The 16,295-nt window shown below is 39.9% G+C and overlaps 1 protein-coding gene across 1 annotated transcript in view; it reads right to left on the reverse strand.

Moving 5' to 3' along the window:
* Positions 1 to 312: 312 nt before the first annotated feature.
* Positions 313 to 16,295, reverse strand: part of LOC149183558 (NADPH:adrenodoxin oxidoreductase, mitochondrial-like) — a 251,417-nt gene continuing 235,434 nt past the window's right edge. The window contains exon 11 of the mRNA XM_089417184.1: positions 313 to 701. Coding sequence (XP_089273310.1) covers positions 635 to 701 — 67 coding nt within the window. The 3' untranslated portion in view covers positions 313 to 634. The remainder of the gene's footprint in view (positions 702 to 16,295) is intronic.

Below are 16,295 nucleotides of genomic sequence, written 5' to 3' on the forward strand. Positions count from 1 at the left end.
TTTTCTGGCTTAGGATTTAATTTTATTTTGCCAAAAAAATTAATTAATTGACACCTGAGGGAATTTAATGTTCTTTTGTCCACCCTCTAATATTTTAACCATGGTGTCTAAGTATGAGGGACCATGCATTAAAATATTTTTTACATAAGATTTTTTTACAATTCAACCCTCAAATGGGGAATACTTGTTCGACTTAGACCCTCAAATTACATACCCAATCTGCGACACAATATGATCTAGTAAACCAAGTGATTTGTAATAAAGTGATTTAGCCAACTAACTTAAATTATTCCCAAATCACTTTTACATAAGACTCGACTAGAACACTATGACTCACCTAAGATTTTGACAAAGAATTCCACCCTAGCTTTGGGGAGAGGTTGGAGGAAAAAACTCTGCCAACCATCCATGTTTAGAAACACAAATGAATCAGTGAGACAAAAAACCTCCTAGGATGAAACTTTAGCCAAAATAATAGACTTACCTAGGTTGTTACATGCATTCATGGTCTTACTAGCATCATTTGCATTACATAACTTGCAGAAGGGGTTTATAATGATACATAAATTGTTGATAAATGATCTGATCCTATTACAAAAATTAGTACTTTTGCTTCCTTGGAACTTTGACAAAACTATGCAACACCTGGCTCCATATGGGGGCACGTTGCTTCCATGAAATAATGTGAGAACCCCAAAATCCTGCATCCAAGAAAATAGAAGTCCATCAAATAGATATCCATTCAAAATCGAAATCATCATGCATACAAATTCTATTCTAACAAATTGAAACATAAAAGACATGATATAAATGCATGAAATAAAACGAAATAATATCATGAAATAAAAGGTAGTAGGGTTATGATGCCCTATGGCATCAGATGTCATCGATAAGGTACAATTTTGAGCATTTGTTGACTGACTGGTAGATCAGTAGGTTGCTTATTAGATGTCCCTTGCTGAAATTTGACTCTCTTCCGTCGGTGTAGTTGCTCATCACTATGATGCACATCTATGTCAAACTGAAATTTGTTTCTCTTTCTGCTCGAAGAAGAGGATGGGCGGCAGAATGAAGAAAAGTGACAGACTGGCTGGACAAATTCTGACTCGAAGTGCGGTGGATGACCTTGTGACATGACTTCTTCACCATTTTCCAATCTCTTTGGAACTTCCACATGATACCTTCTCTCCACTTCTCTGTATAATCTAACCATGCTAACTATTATTGATGGAATAGTGGTGTAAGATAGATCCATTTGAATATAACCACCAAGACCGGCTGCAAATTCCCCACACATTTGGCGTATCAATTACTGCTATATCCATGGTGATGATCATGTACGTGTAATCACCTAATGCGGCCTATAGATCTTTAACCACACCAAGGACTTCAACTTTTTCAGAATCAATTGAGCAAATGTTATGATAAGTTCTAGAGATTATTAAGTTTCACTGTTCCATAACTTTCTTAGTCATAACATTTGTAGATGCACCAGAGTCAAGCATACAATTATGGAGCAAATGATCATTTATGTCCAATGTTAGGAATAAAGGTTGGTGTTCTTCATTGGTCATATAACAGTTTAAGTCCTTTAGGTTGATTTCTTCATCTTTAGGCTGAGTATCAAATCTTTCTTGTTGAGCAATGGCTAAGGCTTTAAAGAATGAGGCCCTTTGTGACGAAATCATTAGAAATTCTAAGATTGGAACCATCTTAATGCTATTGATCCATGCTGCCAAATCTAACTTTAGTCCAAAAGTATACCTTTCGGCATAAATGTCTATTTTGACTCTGATCTTTACCTCTCCTTGTGTAGCCTTTACTTTTTGCAAACTCTAGAATCTTCTCCTAAGACATATTCTCACTGTATGCTTGAGTAATGGGGTCTTTCTCTTCATTGAAGATATTGATTGCGAAAGTTGAAGATATCATGTCGGCACATCGACTTTCCTTCGAGTTGTCTTGACTTGCGTTATGATCTTGTTGGTTTCTACTTTCCTCCAAGATTCTTCTAACAAAGGCACAAGTACTTTCTTCATGGAGACTCTCACAAGGACTACAGAAAGGAATAGGCTCATCAATCATATTAGCAGACTCAAGTGGTGTAGGAGGCCTTTGATCATTTGGTGGATTTCTTCTCAGCCATGGATTGTTGTTGTTACCCCTGTTATTATTGTTATTTCTAGGCGGCATTCTCTGCATTCGGGACCTTTCCATTTGAATTAATTAATTTTGCATCTCGCCCATCTGTCTGGTATGTTCAACCTTCATTTCTTTCATTAATCGGGTCAATTCTTTAACTATCTCAGATTCTTGTTCTTTAACTTCTTTCCCCTTAGACTTGATTTGGACTCTTCCAAAACCACGAATTTATGACTTTCCTGAGGCTTTCATGTCCTTTCCTAATTCCTCGGTGTTAGGATAAGCATGTCTTATCTCATATTGTGTCTCTACAAGGTAAGCCTTAAGATATTGTTCTAGAATTGTCTTTTCAACGAGCTTGTAATCTTGAGTCATATCACTTAATAGTTTATTAAATCTTTGGTTAAATTCTTCAACCGTTTCATTTTTTCATTTCTTAATAGTGTTGAATTCCTTAACCAAATAATTTCCTTCCCTCTTATCTCCATACTTATCTCTAAATGCATCAAGAAGGGATCTCAAAGAGTCGAAGACATTGTCAGCTTTGTCTTGAAACCAATCGAGAGCATCATCTTCTAGAGAAAGCACAAATAATTTCATTCAAACATCCTCATGATTATAAGCAGTGGCATTAGCGAATCTTTGGATAAAGCAGTTGAACTTCTTTATGTGACTTTCAACATTAACAACATTGCTCCCTTGGAAGAGAGGCAGCTTACTCATTGTGGATTCATTCCAAAAACCATGTGGATATCCCTGAATGTTGGTGAAGTTGCAAGGCCGATAGAAGTCACCCATGATGTCTTGATTTATAGGATAGTTGATGAAAAGAAATTGGAGATCAAGGAGAGCTTCCTGACCGAGAAAATTTAAACGATATCTAGAATGTAATTTGTTTAACCGGGTTCTTAGAACCTTTTTTGGGATCGGGAGAGGGGTTAACCAAGCTACCAGGATTTCTTCTAGAGTACATTCTTGTGAATGGATGAAAAAGTGCAGGTGCCACCCAAACAGGAAACCAACCTAAATGTCCAGGTGCTAATGGTGTGAATGAACAAGATGAGAAGATTAGTGAGTGAACAAAAGATAAGGGGATGAGAGGATGGAACAAAAGATAAGGTGATGAGAAGATGAAGAATGATGGAAGATAAGGAAGATTAATAAGAGTGTAGTCAACTCCAAAGTCAAATAAATTGGTCCTCAACAGTGGCATCAAATAATGTTGTCGCTCAGATTGTACATGCACCAGGACAACTGCTCAGGGCGGGAGTTGTCACTCTGATCCCCACCCACTCCATTCTAGTTGTGTCCCAACAGTAAGTTATGGGAGGTATTCCCTATGGAATGAGGCGAAGGAAAATAAATTGGGAACCAACTCACTTGGGAGACACAAATGAATGGCCTAGCTACTCGGTTAAAATTAGCAAGATTTAAGGATTTAATTAGATTTAGAAATGAGACCAGTGCCTTGTGGAGTCACAATTCTTGCTTATTACAAATTTAAACCAAGTAATCCGATGGACACTCGCTGCTTAATATGATAGACTAACCTATATGAGATGCAACTCCTACGAACTAGGTGTGATACAAGGGTGTTGGTTAATTTTAGATTAAATGCCTAGTCTAAGTTGAACCTCTTCCTTAACTGTTTTGAAAAACAGCGTTTAGAGTAGGTTGTGGGATGGAAGCCAATGGGAAGCAGGCAGTGGCCTAATTAATGATACCTCCCCCTTTGTTCCAACCACCTAGTTCCTCCGGCCCTGCAAATACTGTGGCTCTGACAACTGCAAGGTCACTGTGTTAACCACTAAAAAGGGTTGAATCCCTCAAGCGAATTGGAAAAGGGTTTCCCTAGGAGTCTATCAACCAAGCTTATGCTTGGAGGTAAGTTATTAATGCAAACTAATTCCTAGGATGCTTGTTCCCTGGAAGTTGTTCGAGAAAAAATTTCACGCAAAATACATCCCTTATCTAGATACTGATGAACGTCAAGCTGAGTGTTTAATGTATGGGTTAAATCCCCGAATAAGGGCCATGGTTAGAATGTGGAAGCCTTCATCAGTAGCAGAGGAGCATTTAGGGATCAAAAGTGATGTCAGGCCGACAGGACCCCCACAACCTGGATTTCCAGGGAAAACTCCCCGGAACTTCTTCAAGGGAAGTAGTTCGAGACCACCTCCTTATGGTAATAAATTTACTCCAAGAGGAGTAGGAGCAAGGACTCCCATAGCAGCTAATGCGATATCTGCAGAATCATCAAGATCTAACACAAATCAACGAAACTCTCGAGGAACTACTAATAGAGGAAGTAGCACAAGAGGACGAAGTTCCTTTTCTAGAAACTCACAATCTGACTCGAGAGGATCACCCTAGGTTAATTGTTGGGGATGTGGAGGACCGCATTTTCAACGTGATTGTCCAGAAGTCACATCAAGTGTAATGCATAGAACAGGGAAAGAGCCATCACCAAATACCCAAGGCAATCATAGAATCCATGCAGTAGTCAACAACAACCAGGCAAAACATCAATCCACTATAGTGGAGTCCTCGGGTACTATTAATGGCATAAGACTTAAAATCCTATTTGATAAGGTTGCAACTAATTGTTTCATTTCATCATATGCATTAAATAAATGTGGGTTGGCATCCCGCAAGCAAAACGATTTCAAATAGGTAGAAATGGATTCAGGATGTTAAGTTTAGGTATGTTCTATGCTAGAGCAATTTATTTAAATTTTCACAGTTAGCAAGCACATCAGCATTAAGATAAACTGCAGATAGAACATAAATATAAATCGCAGACGACAAGCCAAGACAAGAGGACACAAGATGTGGCGCGAGCCAGGGACAAACCCCACAATGTATGGGGAAACCCTTTGATCAAATCTTCTTTTATCTTCAAAGTTCAGCAGAGAAGGAGAGAGAGAGAGAGTACATTTACAACAAAAGTCAATACTTTGACTTATCTAGATCTAGCATAGATCATGATAAGATCAATTGAAGACATTCTGCTTCAACTGATTCTCAAGGTGACTCCTTCACTTATCATCGTGTTGCATCTCGTCCATTTGCTGCACCTTACTGTGTAGCACCATCATGCTGCCCATGATCATCATGCTATCCATGATCTACATCATGTTGCCCATAATCTACATCTTCCATCATCATGATGTTTCATTCATCATCATTCATCACTTGATGAAAGGATTTACACCATGACTGTTCCGAGAGGCTGAGATGATCTTTGTACCTTCATATTAGTGTCATTGAGATCAAGTTTGCAAGATCATCTTCTACACCACCATTCACTGAGTTATGAGAGTTATATCGAGATCAAGTCATGATCTTATAACTATCATAAGGCTGTAATTAATAACATATCACGGAGATAATTCCTTACCATTAACATATACATTGGTCACCAAGTATAAGTAATCATACGTACGTTAATATCCTTACAGATCTGACTGGGAGATCATCATGATCTTCTATACTAAGATCTGTTGAGAACGTGCCTCTGTTTACTCATGCGAAGATCTCAATGATTGTCTGCGTTGGAGGTGTATTTAATCCGTCAATCCTTATATGCATCCGAGGTGGAGATATACTCTTAATCACTTGCCCTAATGCGGATCTGCTTCTGAGTTCTATCCCTTCTTGTTTGTGGGTCCTGGCATTTATATTCACATGAAATTTCAGAGATGAAACTTCTCTGTTAGCTTGTGAACAGGTCTTTCTTTTGACTACGTTCTCATTTATCTGCGTATTAGTGTTATCATGTACAGCACATATGAGACTCATTGATCTGCGTATTAGTGTCAACATGTACAGCGTGAATATCTCCGATGACTGCATAAACATATTTGTTATGACTGCGTGAAACCAACGTATATCATCCACAGTCGATATCATTCATTATGAGCAGTGTGTATGTACACCGTATAGGGTCCTGGATCTATGCTGCCGGATCCGTCAACAATTGCTGCGTGCCATGACTGCACCATACCCTACTGTGGATTCATTTACCTTGACAGCAGCTTCTTTACTTATTATGGCTTCATTATCATGACCCCGTGCTTTGCGTATGAACAGCGTATATGAACAACATAGTAAGTGTCACCATGACTACATATCAATCTTTCAGCCCTGCGTAAAGAACAGTATATATGAACAGCGTAGATATCTACATTGCCTGCTCATCGTATAGTGTTTCCAAAACAGTGCATACATTGTTCTCATGACATCGTATACTGCGTGGATGTCTAACTGCGTAAGGTTTCCCTCTTGTGCATATATTGTTGGGTATTTCAGCGTATTAGAGTTTTCTTAATGCCGATAGGGCCTTTCCTTTGGGTGCGTATGAGTCCTCCTTTACTGCAGCCAGATCTCTACAACTAGGGTAATGTACAGCAGCTAGGGCATCACTTGAAGACCAGCGTATCGCTCATGGTGTCTCTCTCCTTCACCAAAAACCCAGACATGGAGAGGAGGAGACTACTCATGAAGGTGTGTTTAAATGACATAAAATCCTCATCTATTTATACTAAAAATGTAGAGGTTGAATAGACACGTCGGCTGGGCTTCTAGAGCCTACATAAGAGCTGGTCGGCTTGACTATAATTACATAAACAAAATAAATTCATATCTCCATAAATAATTATCGGAATCGGATGATCTTTGGATCAATCCTACACCTCTCGACGAGAGGGATCCAATAACAATATCAGCTGCCATAAATAAGCCGACCCACGTGGAGTTTGGCCCTAGTTGCCATAACACTCCCTCTCAACTAGGGAGAACTCCATCCATTGATCCATAAGTCCGACTGTACTATCTCTGCCATCAGTGCCCTGCACCGTTCTGCCCAACTCTACTCAGCTCTGCTGGCTTTGCTTTACTCTGCTCAGCTCTGCTGGCTCGGCTCTGCTCTGCTCAGCGCTGCTGGCTCTGCTAGCTCTGCTCTGCTCAGCGCTGCTGGCTTTGCTGGCTCTGCTCTGCTCAGCTATGCTGGCTCTGCTCTGCTCAACGCTGCTGGCTCTGCTAAGCTTTGCTGGCTCTGCTAGCTCTGCTCTGCTCAGCTATGCTGGCTCTGCTCTGCTCAGCTCTACTCAGTGTTGTTGGCTCTGCTCATCTTCGCTGAACTATGAAGAAGAAGAATTGATCGAGAATGAGTCATATCATTCTCTACTAACCCGAAGTTAGTCTCAGAGTGCGTACCACTGGTCCCAGACCAGTCTCAACCGACCCAAAGTCAGCGTCATAGTATGTACGACTCTCACTGGTCCCAGACCAGTACTGCACTGACACGAAGTCAGTCTCGGAGTATGTAACACTGGTCCCAGACCAGTCTCAACCGACCCGAAGTCAGCATCATAGTATGTATAACTCCTACCACTGGTCCCAGACCAGTATCATTGATCCCAGATCAATGGAGGACATCCTAGCGTAGGGAGTACGGTAGATACAACGATGCGTCCATCGGTACTACTATGGTCCCTAACTTCATTTCCCTGCTCATTGATCAGATGAGAGGTACTTCCCATGAGTCCCAGACTGCATGGGTAGGATGCCTCGACAGGAGAACTTAATCAATCTTGCCCTCACAGGAGAACACATCAATCCTGCTACAATCGCCATGGAGAACACATCAATCCAAGCCTCACAGGAGAACTAATCATCCTGCTACACAAGAGAGCGAATCATCTTGTCCCACAAGAGAGCGAATCATCTTGTCCCGCAAGAGAGCGAATCATCTTGTCCCGCAAGAGAGCGAATCATCTTGTTTCAATGCGCACCACCAGGGGAGGGTGAGTCACCCTGTGGTCGTATGTTGCTCCAGTAATAACCGCAAGTCCTCAGAGCTCCCAGAGCTCAATGTATGCAACATGCACGACCCTTGTACAAGGGTTTCTTACCGACTCCAAGTCGTTGGGGAAAATCACAAATTTGATCTTTCCTCGGGGCTCTGTCATATACATCATCTCAGTGTGATGGAGCCTCCTTGATCATCGACTTACCATATCCCAGATAAGGCAGTAATTGATGTCTATCTGCTAGATCAATTGTCAAATACAGGATTCCTCAATAATCGAATCCCATCTCTGGTTGTCACAGATATTCACAGTGGTATTCATCATGTGTACAAATAGCTCACTGAAGAGCTTCAGCAACCAGACTGCCTCACAGAAGGCCATACTATCAGCAATGTATTCTGCCTTGGTGGTGCTCAGAGTCACCGACTTCTGCTTCCTGCTCATCCAGGATATCAAGGCAGATTCCAAAAAGCACTGAGAAGTGCTCTAGTGATCCTCCATACTTCCTGCCCACTCATCATTCGAATAATCATGTGGTTTCATATTTCCGGCAGTGTATCTTAATTCATGAGAGATTGTGCCCCTGAAGATATCTTAGAAGATTCTTGGCACCAATCTAGTGAGGCTCAACCAAATATGAGCTCACCATGCTAACTGCAACACAGATGTCCGGACGGAGGTTCTCCAAGAACATCAACGCGAATGAGTTTAAGAAACTCAGAGGCATTTCCCAAATCTGGTCCGACATCATTACCATATAACTTCTGAAAGTTAAGATCCTCGAGGCAGTCACAAGCTTGCAGCTTATCTTCCCACATTCAGAATCCAACTCCCTCTGTCTCCTATAAATGAGAGGGTCTGCACCTGTCAGACATAGGTGCCAGTACGAGAGGTTTATCATCCACAACCTTCGAGTAATGGTTTGGATCGGTCTCACTCCTAGTGAATCTCAGCTGCATTAGACAGCTATCAATCCTCTCATACTATGCCCGAGGTGTTTTTTCTTCAAGCCATAGAGGGTTTTCTTCCTCCTGTATACATGAGATTCCTTGATCATGATTCTCAAACTCCTCGGGTTGTTCCAAACCCGTGAACCTGCTGCATGAGGGGAATGGTCCCCTTATAATATTTTCCTTCGGTACATTTCAGGCATGCACCTTCATGCTTCTTTTTGAATTCAAGCATCCTAGTCACCATCTGACTCACAGACCTCCGGTGTTGAGTCAATGGACATGGTCCCCAGTGGACTTCCTGCAACTTGATACAACCTTGAACTTAAAAACATCTTTAAAAGATCTATATTCAAACACGTACCTTTCCATCGATAAGTGCCACCCTGTAACCTTTGACTTCCATTTCCGAGATGGACATCAGGTTCGATCAGGTACATAAAAGAGATTTTGGGGTTCCTTGCTTTTGTGGAAGAGTCGACCATTGTCCTTGATGACCCACATCTCTGTCATACGGGCACTCCTTCGCATAAGGGCCGAACTCATAACCAAGACATCTACCTTTCCTTCCTACCCTTAGATCTGAACTTCCCAATGAAGTGATGCCATCAGAAGTTTTGCTGCGCCATTCTAATAACATTCTCTGCTTCAACTTCACCCTAGGTGAATAATGAGGAACCCATTGATCCTTCTGTCTTGTCCCAACTGTCTTCGGTGATTGCTCTTTCACTCTTGCTTGGGCATTGTCTTCACCTCAGCTCTGATACCATGTTAAGTTTAGGTATGTTCTATGCTAGAGCAATTTATTTAAATTTCACAGTTAGCAAGCACATCAACATTAAGATAAACTGCAGATAGAACATAAATATAAATCGCAGAAGACAAGCCAAGACAAGAGGACACAAGATGTGGCGCAAGCCAGGGACAAACCCCACAATGTATGGGGAAACCCTTTGATCAAATCTTCTTTTATCTTCAAAGTTCAGCAGAGAAGGAGAGAGGGAGAGAGTACATTTACAACAAAAGTCAATACTTTGACTTATCTAGATCATGATGAGATCAGTTGAAGACATTCTGCTTCAACTGATTCTCAAGGTGACTCCTTCACTTATCATCGTGCTGCATCTCGTCCATTTGCTGCACCTTACTGTGTAGCACCATCATGCTGCCCATGATCATCATGCTGTCCATGATCTACATCATGTTTCCCATAATCTACATCTTCCATCATCATGATGTTTCATTCATTATCATTCATCACTTGATGAAAGGATTTACACCATGACTATTCCGAGAGGCTGAGATGATCTTTGTACCTTCATATTAGTGTCATTGAGATCAAGTTTGCAAGATCATCTTCTATACCACCATTCACTGAGTTATGAGAGTTATATCGAGATCAAGTCATGATCTTATAACTATCATAAGACTGTAATTAATAACATATCACGGAGATAATTCCTTACCATTAACATATACATTGGTCACCAAGTATAAGTAATCATATGTACGTTAATATCCTTACAGATCTGACTGGGAGATCATCATGATCTTCTATACTAAGATCTGTCGAGAACGTGCCTCTGTTTACTCATGCAAAGATCTCAATGATTGTCTGTGTTGGAGGTGTATTTAATCCGTCAGTCCTTATATGCATCCGAGGTGGAGATATACTCTTAAGCACTTGCCCTAATGCGGATCTGCTTCTGAGTTTTGTCCCTTCTTGTTTGTGGGTCCTGGCATTTATATTCACATGAAATTTCAGAGATGAAACTTCTCTGTTAGCTTGTGAACAGGTCTTTCTTTTGACTGCGTTCTCATTTATCTGCGTATTAGTGTTATCATGTACAGCACATATGAGACTCATTGATCTGCGTATTAGTGTCAACATGTACAGCGTGAATATCTCCGATGACTGCATAAACATATTTGTTATGACTGTGTGAAACCAACGTATATCATCCACAGCCGATATCATTCATTATGAGCAGTGTGTATGTACACCGTATAGGGTCCCGGATCTATGCTGCCGGATCCGTCAACAATTGCTGCGTGCCATGACTGCACCATACCCTACTGTGGATTCATTTACCTTGACAGCAACTTCTTTACTTATTGTGGCTTCATTCATGACCCTGTGCTTTGCGTATGAACAGCGTATATGAACAACATAGTAAGTGTCACCATGAATACGTATCAATCTTTCAGCCCTGCGTAAAGAACAGTATATATGAACAGTGTAGATATCTACATTGCCTGCTCATCGTATAGTGTTTCCAAAACTGTGCATACATTGTCCTCATGACAGCGTATACTGCGTGGATGTCTAACTGCGTAAGGTTTCCCTCTTGTGCATATATTACTGGGCATTTCAGCGTATTAGAGTCTTCTTAATGCGGATAGGGCCTTTCCTTTGGGTGCGTATGAGTCCTCCTTTACTGCAGCCAGATCTCTGCAGCTAGGGTAACATACAGCAACTAGGGCATCACTTGAAGACCAGCGTATCACTCATGGTGTCTCTCTCCTTCACCAAAAACCCAGACATGGAGAGGAGGAGACTACTCATGAAGGTGTGTTTAAATGACATAAAATCCTCATCTATTTATACTAAAAATGTAGAGGTTGAATAGACACGTTGGCTGGGCTTCTAGAACCTACATAAGAGCTGGTCGGCTTGACTATAATTACATAAACAAAATAAATTCATATCTCCATAAATACTTATCGAAATCGGATGATCTTTGGATCAATCCTACACCTCTCGACGAGAGGGATCCAATAAAAATATCAGCTGCCATAAATAAGCCGACCCACGTGGAGTTTGGCCCTAGTTTCCAATTTAACACAGGAGAACTTCAATTCGTAGACTTAAGTGTTGAAGAATGCAAAGTTGATCTAGCGGTCTGTTCAACTAAGTTAAAAGTATATGTCACAGCCTAGGAACTTATGGAATCATCATAGGGATGGATTGGTTAAAAGCTCATCAAGCATGGGTAGACTATTACAGAAACATAATTCTTTGTATAAATGATGAAGGAGAGACGATCCAAATCCAAGGTAATAAGAGGAAGGTATCTTTACGCTTCATCTCAGCGATGCAAATGAAGTTTTGCTTAAGAAAAGGTTGCCATGTATATGCATTTCAGGAAGTAAGCAAAGAGAAAGAACCGTCCCTAGAGCAATATCTGATGTTACCTGAATTTCCGGATGTTTTTCCAAAATAATTACCAGGATTACCTCCTTAAAGGGAACTTGATCTAACAATAGAATTAAAACCTGGTACAAAACCAATTTCTAAAACACCCTACAAAATGGCGGCTCTAAAACTTCAAGATCTACAAATCTAGCTGAAAAAACAACTGGATATAGGACATATCCGACCTAGTACCTCGCCTTGGGGTGCACCTGTAATTTGTGTCAAGAAGAAGGATGGATCCTTGCGGCTATGTATGCCTAGACTATAGAGACTTAAATCGAGCTACAGTAAAGAATAGGTATCCAATGCCCCGAATTGATGACCTCTTCGACCAGATGAATGGAGCTTATATCTTTTCAAAAATCAATTTATGGTCAGGTTATCATCAATTAAGAATTAAGGGCAATGATATTTCTAAGACTGCATTCCTAACATGCTTCAAACATTATGAGTTCACGTTAGTACCATTTGGGTTGACCAATGCCCCAATAGTCTTCATGAACCTTATGAATAGTGTTTTCCACAAGTATCTCGACCATTTTTTACAAGTCTTCTTAGATAATATTCTCACCTATTCCAAAAATGAAAAGGAACATGAAGAACATTTGCGGACAATATTATCTTGTCTCAGGGAACACCAGTTATATGGAAAGCTATCCAAATGTTCCTTCTTTCAAAAGAAAATTCATTACCTAGGCCATAGGGATCTCAGTAGATCTTGAGAAGGTAAAAGCAATCATGGATTGGCTGATACCGAAAAATGTGCATTAAGTACGAAGTTTTATGGGTTTAGCCATATACTATCGAAGGTTTGTAGAAGGGTTCTCAAAATTGCAAAGCCGATCACAACCCTCCAGCATAAAGGAGTTAGATATGAATGGACTGAGGAATGTCACATGGCATTCTCTGAACTTAAAATATTGTTCACCAATGCACCAATCTTGTGAATACCTGATATGGACAAAGACTTTATCGTATGTACAAATGCATTCAAGCAAGGATTAGGTGCAGTATTAATGCAAAACATAGGAGTAATAGCGTATGCCTCAAGGAAATTAAAGCCTCATGAAGAATTCTATGCCACGAACAATTTAGAGCTAGCCGCTATAGTGCTAATTTTAAAAATATGGGGACACTACCTGGTAGGGAGAAGCTTTATGCTCAAAAGTGACCACCAAAGTTTACAATATTTGCTTACCCAATGGGGCTTGAATGTTAGACAAAGACGATAGAGTGAATTCCTAAGTGAATATGACTTTGGAATTTCATACATTAAAGGGAAAGAGAATGTAGTGGCAGATGCTCTAATTTGAAGACCAAGGATCTTTTCCCTCATACCTATCAAAGTAGACTTGAGAAAGCAAGTAATAGAACATCTCTTGAAAGACAGTTGGTATTGAAAAGTAAGATCCTGGCTTTATAGCGAGGGTCCAAAAAAACCTAAGTTTAAGGGATACGAACTAGAGGATGATGGATTGTTACGATTCCATGGCAGGATGTATATTCCTGATAGTGGAGATATCTTAAACACCATTCTTAAGGAAGCCCACAGAGCATTGTATTGTGCACATCCTGTTGTAAAGAAAACGTATGCTGATACAAAGAAACTCTTCTTTTGGGCAAACGTGAAACGCGATATTGTCCAATTCGTTACAAAATGTCTTGAATGTCAGCAAGTGAAGGCTGACCATTATCACCCAGCAGGGCTCCTGCAACCCCACGCCATTCCTATGACCAAATGGGAGGTGATTTATATGGATTTTATTATCGGGCTTCCTCTTACCCCACAAAGGTATAATGTCATTCTAGTTGTGGTGGATAAACTAACGAAAAGAGCCCATTTTATTCATGTAAGAGATACCTATGAAGTTGTTGATATACTTCAAGTATCTATAAATGAAATCATTAGATTTCATGGAGTTCCTAAGAAAATCATATCAAAAAGGGATTCACAATTCACTTCAACGTTTTGGACTTGTATGCGGTCATCTTTAGTGACTCAATGATGACAATAACCCGTCAAAGCCCAGAATCTACAAACACTACCATGCATATAAGAAATGCATCTCAAATCTCTGTCCAAATAAAGTTCAATTCTAGGCAATTTCAACAGTACACATATAGAAGTTCTTCAACTTATCCATACATCGATTAACAATTTCATTTCAAAAGTCAACAATTTCAGTTCCTCGCAAAATCTATGGTTCAAACTACAGCTCAGCAATCGACACACTTTTAATCGAAAGCCATAGTGTATTTACCAACACCCATATATAAATTTAAATGCAAATGCCTCTGCAATCTGACTCTGGTATTCAATGCATCCAATTCAGTGTTTGTTCTGCGTTTACACTCTTCATCTCAGATTCTGCTGTCCCATAAATTCTTTGACTGTTTAACATTCTCACAAACATTCGATTGGGCAATTATCAGTAAATCAAACCAGATATTAAACTTCGATCTGCAAATATCTTACCATGTCCATCATTGAATTGATAGTCTTTGTCCATAATTGTGTTCCATTTGATTCCACGCTCCCAAGCATCGACCCTCTATCAAATCCTCACGGCTTTCTTTCAATTGCTGCAAATCATCGATTTGCCATTACTCGAATCTTTCCGACTCCTCCTGATTGCTGGAAGTGGAATTACAGCAGACAATTAGTTTGTACCACTGCCGAAATCCATCGCACATTTCTTTCTCTCTTTCTGCGCTAAGGGATTTGGAATCGACTTCCAACACTGTTAATTGAACCGCCAGTGCACAGCTCCGCTTTGGAACTTCGACTTCAATGCCAGATCTGGGTTTAATAACTTCTGATTGAATCAAAACAGAATTTGAACGCCTTTTAAAACAGAGACTCTATACATATGACCATACCTAGATCTGATTTGCTCTAATGTTTCAATACATTTCGCTAATCGGCAATCTTCAATGTGCTCTCCAACCATCATTGTTTCAATAGTCCGATCCGATATACTTTACACAGGCCAATGCAATATTCTTGTCGGCGATTGCAAATCACCGTGATTGATGTCACTCCTTAACAATCGAATCCCGATTACTCCTATACAAAGCGAATCTCCACTTTCAGATGCAATTTCCCTTCCGTGGTTCTAAAGCACTCCAAACTCTGATTTACACCAATATGACATCAACCGCAATTGCAATTGATATGATTAGATAACACCGCCGATTTACATAGACTCAGAACTCAAATACGGTGGTTATGTGGATCCGCCGAATTTATAACCATAATATATTAATCAAATCTGCTCATAAATTCTTTAGAATCGTTTTCCACCAAAACGTTGTATTGAAGGCTGTTCCAGCTCACAATACAATTATTCCGGATTTACTTTAATCATGGAAAACAAATTGCGCAGATTGCTACCAGTTTATGCCATTACACAAAGAAAACAAACGCATCATCTTCATGAGTCCATCATACATTGAAACACCAAATACTAATTTTATTCATAAATAACAGTGAAACAGAGATTCTGTCTTTGGCCCCAAATTAACCAAATAAAAAACACACTGATACACTCTGTCACAATATCACAGAATCTGAGCACTGTCTTTTTTTTAAAACACACAAACTACTACTAATCTGAGCTTTTCGCTCCACACTCAAACTATACACACATCAGTATCGCTCTTCTCCTCCTCCGCGACACACAAACTCTAATCCCTCTAAAAAGAAATCCCCTGAGTTCATTACAATTTCCCTCTATTTATTCTCCTAAATTATCTAACAGAGTTTCCTATTTTTCCAAGAAAGAATAGAATTCTTCTATTCCGTTGTTTCCCAAGCACACCTAGACTAACAGCTCTATCTCAAAATCCAAAATAAGCTAATCTCCTATTTATTACAATAACAAATTATTTGAGGAATCCAACCTCCTCAGTAAATTGTTTTTTTGACCAACAGTAAATAAATTTCACTGGATTTAGCCACAACATGTGGACAAATCTCCACATTGCTGGCTGGGTCTAGATGCTCCTGCATCACTTAACAAAATTTAAATACATCTTATCATCTTGAGACTGATGGGCAAACAAAAAGGGTGAACCAAGTAGTACAAGATATGATAAGAATATACATTATGGATCAACAAACACATTGGGAGAAGTACTTGCCTTTGGTTGAATTTGCATACAATAACAGTCACCACAGTTCAATCTTATTGT

Source organism: Pinus tabuliformis, chromosome 3_2 (assembly GCF_031772625.1).
Source record: "Pinus tabuliformis cultivar Carrire ecotype Pingquan chromosome 3_2, CPIR1, whole genome shotgun sequence".
In the NCBI taxonomy this organism is placed as follows: Eukaryota; Viridiplantae; Streptophyta; class Pinopsida; order Pinales; family Pinaceae; genus Pinus; species Pinus tabuliformis.